The sequence below is a fragment of the Gavialis gangeticus genome, unplaced genomic scaffold (genome assembly GCF_001723915.1).
Source record: "Gavialis gangeticus isolate Ggan-Ray unplaced genomic scaffold, GavGan_comp1, whole genome shotgun sequence".
NCBI classification, from domain to species: domain Eukaryota; kingdom Metazoa; phylum Chordata; order Crocodylia; family Gavialidae; genus Gavialis; species Gavialis gangeticus.
In genome coordinates, this window is record NW_017729002.1 from 17052325 (window position 1) to 17060024 (window position 7700).

A 7700-nucleotide genomic window follows, 5' to 3' on the forward strand; every position below is an offset into this window, starting at 1 on the left:
CTTTCATCCCCCACGCTTCGAGTCCAGGCCTATTCCCCCTCTCCCCTGCCACTTCCGGTCTGCGCCTGCCCCCCACCTGCCCATGTTCTGGGTCCCCCTCACCTGTGTCCACCTGCCTCCCCTCCCCACTCCTCTCCCTCCTAACTGTTGGCAGCGCATTCCCTGCTGTCATGGTGTGTCAGGCCTTGCTCCCCTAACCACCACCCTCACCTCCGCCACTTCAGGGCTGGGCTCATTTCCCCCACCCTCCTTCAGGACTGTTGTTGGGGCATGGCAGTGGTGGTGGGTCACTGCCACCGTGGCCCACCCCTAAACACTGGCTTTTGTTGGGGCCCAGCAGCTATGCGTCCCCTGCTTTCAGCCCTGCTCTGTCACCTGCAGGGAGCAGGGGAGGAGGGGGAAGGGCAGGCCAGCTGTGCTGGCCTGGCCCCTCCCGACTCCACACCCACTGTCATGGCAGCACTTTGCCATGCCGTCTCCTGTCTAAACACTCTTGAAGCACTCTGGTTGTTTCAGTCAGCCAATCAGAGTGCGAATAAAGCACTATGGACAGCCAGACAGACTAAGGCTTTTATAGCATTAGAATAAAGTGCACGCAAAGCACTACAAAAGTAATGTGTGCCTAAACCCATACAGTCTAAACAGAGAAGAGTATAATTAAGGGGAATAACACAAGCAGAACGAACACAGTATTGGTTTGGATGCACTCATACAAGTTCTGTGCTTTACTTTGTTGAGTTTTTTATTCTACTTTATTTTTATTATAAACATGAATAATACTAAGAAAGCAAGTGAGGGAGATGGTGGAAGGAACACAGAGGAAGAAAAGTCTGATGAAGAGAAGGTAAAGTGAGGATTAAAAGTAATGTTGTGAGAGAAGAATTGGAGTATACTACCAAATCAGTGAAGGGAAACTATTTTTGCAGTGCTGACCGAAAAATCATAAAAGTTCAGAGACATAATGAAACTGCAGCTGCCCCCGCCATCTTGAGCTAAGCCTCTAGCTGACATGTCTGAAGGAGAGGTAGGGCTGCATGAACTTTCATGTTAATAGGAGAGTGGAAGGTTTCCAAGGTACAGTTGTGGGCACAGAAGGAAACCAAGGAGAGAGGTGGTCTAGTTTGCCTGGGAAATAAGAAACCCTGCAGCAGACGTGTTCTCTACAGTGCTCAGTCCTGACTGCTTTGAGGTCTTGTACTAGAACCATCAAGCTGCTAAGGTAGGAATACTGTAGCTCTTGGCAATAAGCTCTTTCGACAATTGAAACTTCTGAGAAAGTATCACAAAATGCAAGAGCCATGAGGCACTGCAGCCAAAAGAATTATCTGACTCTCCAAGGCTGTGATCTCAGAGAAAAAAAAAATCATCATGTTATGGAACGTGTCCTCTGCAAAGAAAACCTTCATTGTCATGAAGGCTCACAGGGTTTCATTTATTCCCATCTCTTGTGGGCTGAAAGTATATCTTATAGTGTATGAGAAGCCACAGGGAGGAGTATATAACACTTTCTGAACAGGCCAAGACTATTTGTGGTGCATGTGCTCTAACCAACACAACATTTAAATAAGCGTGGACAATGTCTGAACAAAACTGCCATTGTAGACAGACTTATGGTCTGTGGTGTTGTACAGAGATAAAATGGACTAACACACTGAAGCAGGAGTGATTTTTCACATCTGTACCCCCAAACAAGACTGTATAATATTCCCATAAGCTAGATAGACTGCACTAAGGAACTAGGCATCCTTCAAACTGAGCGCCCCTATCCAACTCCATGGAGTAAAAGGTATGATAATAAAGATTAATGTTACAACAGGGAGCTTCAATTTTTGGCTTTTTTGTCCAAATGTCTCTGATCCATGATGAGAGAGAGATCTTCTCTCTTGGTCAGAAGAAAATAACTGAAGTCCCTCATGCTTGTGCAGCACAGTAACCCACCTCTATGTCTAACTTCTCTAGATGTGAGAGGACGTTCTACTTCCCTGGAAATAAGTTAGACAATTCTCCTAAAAAAAAAAAAAGAGGACAGGTGAAGGGAAGTGCATGCTGTGGAGAGCAGGGCAAAGTCAATTGTTTCCTATGACCCATCACATTATTCTATTTCCAGTTGTCAAGGAGTAGAATCAGTAGTTCTCAAAAGAAGAAAAAGTGTAAATCCACAAGATAGAACATTTAGCATCTCTTAACCATGCCTTACAATTCACTGCCTGGAACTAAATATTCTAGATGAACTCCTCACTGTTCAGCCTCTGGTAAGAGTGTTTGGATTCCCATCTTAGAAACACACCTCCTGGTATATGCCTAACCCAGAGATTTGAGAGGTCTTTTTAGAAGCAGCATGCGCAACTGGTGCCACCTTAGTCTGGGGGAAAGGGGGGCACATGCCCCCCAATGACCACTCAGCAACTGGGGGGGAGGGAACTGCCCCAGTGGGGGTGGGGGGGAACATTCATTTTCTCTTGGAAGAGTCACTGATCTCCTAGGAGAAACCATGAGTGTACAAAAGCTCAGGACTTCTCTCCCAGAGAAAAATAACCTGGGAACAAGCAGGGTTAAATCACTCATGAGTTTCTCTTGGGAGACCAAATGTCTGTACATGTTCTCTACCAAAAGAAGCCACAGCACAGTCCTCCCTCATCCTAGGGTGCTTTGTTCCCACCCCCCACTCTATGGAGACTGTGTTGCTCCTTGGACTCTGCTGCTCCAAAAGAGCAGAGAGCAGACCACTTTTCTTCCACAATCCTACTGCTGCAAGGAGACAGGCTGACTGAACAGACTGGGTCAGCCAATCAGGGCTGCCCTGTATACTGCTGCCATCTGTCTCTAGGCAGACTGAGGGAGTTAACAGAGTACCCCAATATGTGTGGTCAGGGGTCCCCTGGCTGTGCAGCATTAGCTCTGCATGCCCTCAGCTCTTCAAGGGCCCACCATTTCCAGGTAAGTTTTTCTACCATGAAAACAAATCTGGAAGAATTCTCCCAAATCTGAATGTGCACATGAAACCTTTAACTAGGACAAACAAAACATCACCTGATATTGACCTGAGAGCAGCATCAGATACATGGCTATAAAATGGCTGGGCACCCCTGGCTCTGATAGAAGACTTATGTTCCAAATTCTGCTCTTTTAGATGATCCAAGAAGGCTAGACAAGGATACTGTAATTTGCCACTGCTGCCTCTTAATTTGCAGTTGTCACCTGGAATGTGGTTAACAAATATATTGTACCTAGTTAACATCTTTCTTCTTAGGCTGTGGTTCTCAACCTTTGTAGCCTTAAAACACTCCCCCATAACTTTTTTTTTTTTTTTTTTTTTTTTTTTTTTTTTTACAATTTAGCATCACCCTGGTTAAGAATCACTGAGCTATAATCTAAATTTAGAAAAGTTGTGGAAGGGTGCCTTGATACCTGAACCACTGATCTAGCTGGTACCAAGTGAGGGTGATGGAAGTAGGATCTTACCCCACCTTGCTATGCTCTTTCCATGATCTGCCCTCTCCTTAATCCTAGGATGTATTTCAGAGGAAAAGGGTGGCTCCACCACCAAGGCTGCTCTTCCAAGCTCTTGCATGCCAGCAACTGAAGCTACTGTCCCAGCAACCTCTCCTGAAAGCCCTGAGGGCATGGGAGAAGGAACTGTGCCCATTTGCCCACAGGAGAACACAGTTTGGAGCACGGGGGTGGCCAGAACATGGGCTGCTGAGGAAGGCAACAGCAGTCCCCAGAGGAGGGGGGCTGTCTGCAGTATGCTGGGAACAGACAGTGCAGGGTGCTGAACAGGGGGAAGAGAGCATATACCTCCTTGCACTGTGGCATCTCAACCGAGAAAAACTGACATCAGGCTTCTGATCTGGAAAGGCCTCAATGATTGCTCTCATTACCTAAGGAGATTGTTATTACTTTTGCCAGGCTAAAGGAAGCTGTTTTCAGTTAGTGGATCTCTGGAGTTAAAGAATCACATTTCAGTCATTAATCTGTTACATTTAACTGGGCTTAATAAGTCCCTTTACTCCTCAGTGGTAAGAGGCAAAGACAAATACTGACACTGTGAAATATTATGAGGCAAGTGGATCAAAGCTGATTTTGTTGGCCATCTCTACCTCCACTGGATAAGTTCAAAGCCAAAAAAAAGGAAAAACATTCTAACAAGCCTGCAAACAGGGGAAGGTAAGCAGTCTGTCTGAATCCCACACAGAATTTCTAACCACACAGGCACAGAAAAGCCTTCAAAACTTTTTGAAACAATTCAGACCAAAGAGGGAATGTGGACCAAAAACAGAAAGACAGTAAGGGAAACAGTAGTGCTAGGGTGCTTGCTTTATTCAGAGAATGAGGATCTACTTCAACACTTGAAGAAGAATAATGAAATATATTGAACTTCTTTGTATTCTATAAAGGAGTCTCCTAAGAATTTAAAATTTACTCAGTAGACCTTCCTCCAATAGAAAAACATTTCCAGTAGTGACTCTGGTTTGGTGAAAGAATAACTGCTACAGCAAGGACAAATAAAAACTGCACAAGCAGTTCAGTCTGTTACCTGCTTTACAACAGTATAAAACCCACTGAAAACACGGTTACTTCCACGGCATAGCCAAAGGTTCTCCATAGTTTGCATTGTATGCATCACATTTTTAATATTATACAGTTTGCTAACAGCAAGTATCTGCACTGAGACAACATACCCTACTGTTAGCCGATTCATACATATCCCCCTCGACCTTCCTGGCATAAGCCACCAAATTCTCCATGCGGCGATCCTTCAGAGCTGCTGGGTCAGGAGTGGGAAAGATGGCTTGGACACTACACAAAAAAAAGAGTATATAAATTTTAAAAGTCTTTTAGAATTTAGGCAACTTTATAACAACTTCACATATCTATTGTACAGGAGAACATGGGATATATTAAAGCTTTCTGAAAGAGAATCAATGCCAAGCCATTCTCCTACTGTTAAAATAAATTTTAAAATTAATTACTTGTTAAACAAACTTAGTGATGGAAATTCTCTATTTGCTAAAACAGACAGTGCAAGTAGCTGCGCCAGTCTGCCTGCACTGTCTACTCACTGTGATTTAACACTGAACTGGAGAGATGGTGTGCAGAGTTAAGAAAGCTTAACAGCAGTCTGAGTTCTCAGCAGATGAGCAAAAGTACTACTGTAAAAACCACTGACAAAAGTTGTACTAGTGTGCACATTACTTCAGTGAAAACTGACTTAAGATCACCATATCATGCAGACTTCTTGTAGACCTTCATGCATCCGATACTGACTTTTCAGCTAGTAATGCTGCAGTTGCAACCTGTTGAGCTATGAGATAGTGACATCAAACCTTATTACTGATTAGCAATGGTTCCTTTGAATCCAATTCTCAACTTGGATGCTTCAATTCTTACAGTTACAAGTCAAGAAATGTAAAAACAGGCAGTCATGATGAACACTTACAGTTTATGCACTAAATGATTACGCAAGTCCTGAGTGACATGTTCATGCCACGCTTTCCTTACTCCAGTACTGGAAGGAGGTGCAGCTGTCGGCATTGAGCTGAGGTTACCAACATTGCCTGAATTTGTGCCATCATTCATTAGTGGGCTAGAAAGAAGGACAAACGCAGAACTAGCACAGTGCAGTAGTATGTGGATTACAACTATAAAATTAGATGTCTGAAAAAGATTCATTTGAAAATAAAAGGACTTGTAATTCTCATTTCAGGACAAGAAAGAAATAAGTGAAATGCATGACTATGAGTGAAGAAATGAAAATAAGCTACATTCACGATCACAGACATATTTAAGATGTAGTTAAGAGACCGGAATAAGTCGAAGAAAATATCGCAGACAACTAGCGAAATATATAGCTGTAGCTACTAAATATGTAAGTTTCCTAAGAGGAGGAAGCATTCTTCTGTTGAACTTGAATACTAGGGGTGTACGAAGCAGGCAGTATTTGATTCAGATTTGGCCAGATTCGGGGGACAGTGATTCAATTCGCTGATTTAGATCACTGCCCTGACTTTGATTCAGCCAAATCTGAAGATTTGATTCTGATTCGGAGAATCAGTGATTCAGCCATAGACACAGCTTTATATGTTTTTTCTATATACCTCAAGGTACCAGGCGTAGCTCATGAACATTGAAGTGGTGGGGCAGATGGAGCATTCCACAAGAAGCGTGCACTCCCCCCCGCCAAATGTGCTCAGTGGCAGATCTGGAAGTGGACCAGAAATACTTCTGGTCCGATTCTGGGTCCACTGCTCAGCGTGTGGGGGATCCCCCCATGCCCTCCCGGCTCAGGGATTGGCTACAGGGGGACCCTGGGTTCCCCTCGGTGGACCTGGAAATGAACCAGAAGTACTTCTAGTCCACTTCTAAGTCCTCCACCGAACACACTGGAGACCCGTCCCCCTGTGCTCCCATGAGACGTTCCATCCGCCCCACCATCTCAGCATTCACGAGCCGTGCCTGGTACCTTGAAGCATGTAGAAAAAACAAAGCTGTGTCTATGGCTAATCATCGAATCTCTCTGAATCTAATCGCAGGCTTCCGATTAGATTCAGACAAATTAATGGGTCTCCTGATTCGATTCTGAGATTTGGCTGCCGAATTGGGCCAAGTCTCCTCTGAATTGAATCAACGACTGAAGCTTTGCACAGCCCTACTGAATACATAGTTCCAAAAATTTATTTTTGCATAAAGACTTGGGGAAATGGTAGCACTGGAATGAAAGTAAGGAAAAAGTTTGTGGTTAAAAGATAGGATTCACTATTGCAATATGATTTACAGTAGATACAATCAGACTATCAAATATGCTTTCTACTTTATACATTCATAGTATATGCAAACACAGATTTAATTGAACAAGTATTTAAAACATGCATTACTTTGTTGTCCCAAGAGATGTTGGAAGAGCAGTTTCTGAAATCAGATTAGCTTGCTGGTCTGTTGTTATTCCCCCTGCAGGAAGATTCATCTGGTTTGCTCCTTTGAAAGAACAGTAAACACAATTGGTGTACACTTCACAATTTTGGTAACAAAATGGCAAACAAATGGTAATTAGTAAATTTTACTTGTTAAGAAAGGAGAAACAAGCAATAATGCATTTATTAGGCAAACTTTTTTTTAAATGTATGTATTAATGTATTTTCCTTAAATTATATTAATGGAAATTAAAACCTGAAAGCAAGCATCTTAAATGCATGATATTTTAGATGGGCTTACAGAGCTGCGAACTGAACAGAGCAGTAATAATTTCTCTTTCAGAAAAACACAAGGTACACAGTACTTGCGGAAATGGAACAATTTTGAAACAACTTACATGTCTTATCAAACAACAGAATTATTTATCAGTTTCATCTCTCAACAGAAGTAAATGGTAAATGCTAACAGAATACTTGGACTGTTTAATCACTGTATTTTTTTTAAACTCCTGTAATTAGAGATAGCTAGTGCAAATTGAACCTCCTAATTTTTTTTTTTTAACGGTGCAAACAAAAATGTTTAGAATCAAAATGTGTGTCAATCTGATTCTATGAACAGAACCTGACCAAAAATTCTATTTGATCAGAGTACTATACACAAGTATTTGTACACCCTGAAATGCCCTAGTTTTTGGAGTTAGGTTGCAATTAAGTTGGTTATTTTAACTTTTTTTATTTCTTTATTGTTGCATTTTTGTTTTCTTGCTAGTCCTGTGGGAACTGAGAGAA

The 7700-nt window shown here is 42.5% G+C and overlaps 1 protein-coding gene across 1 annotated transcript in view; it reads right to left on the reverse strand.

Moving 5' to 3' along the window:
• CREBBP (CREB binding protein) overlaps positions 1-7700 on the reverse strand; it is a 232906-nt gene that overhangs the window by 82302 nt on the left and 142904 nt on the right. The window contains exons 7-9 of the mRNA XM_019507551.1: positions 6876-6975; positions 5441-5587; positions 4683-4800 (exon numbers count right to left, since the gene is read on the reverse strand). Coding sequence (XP_019363096.1) covers positions 4683-4800; positions 5441-5587; positions 6876-6975 — 365 coding nt within the window. The remainder of the gene's footprint in view (positions 1-4682; positions 4801-5440; positions 5588-6875; positions 6976-7700) is intronic.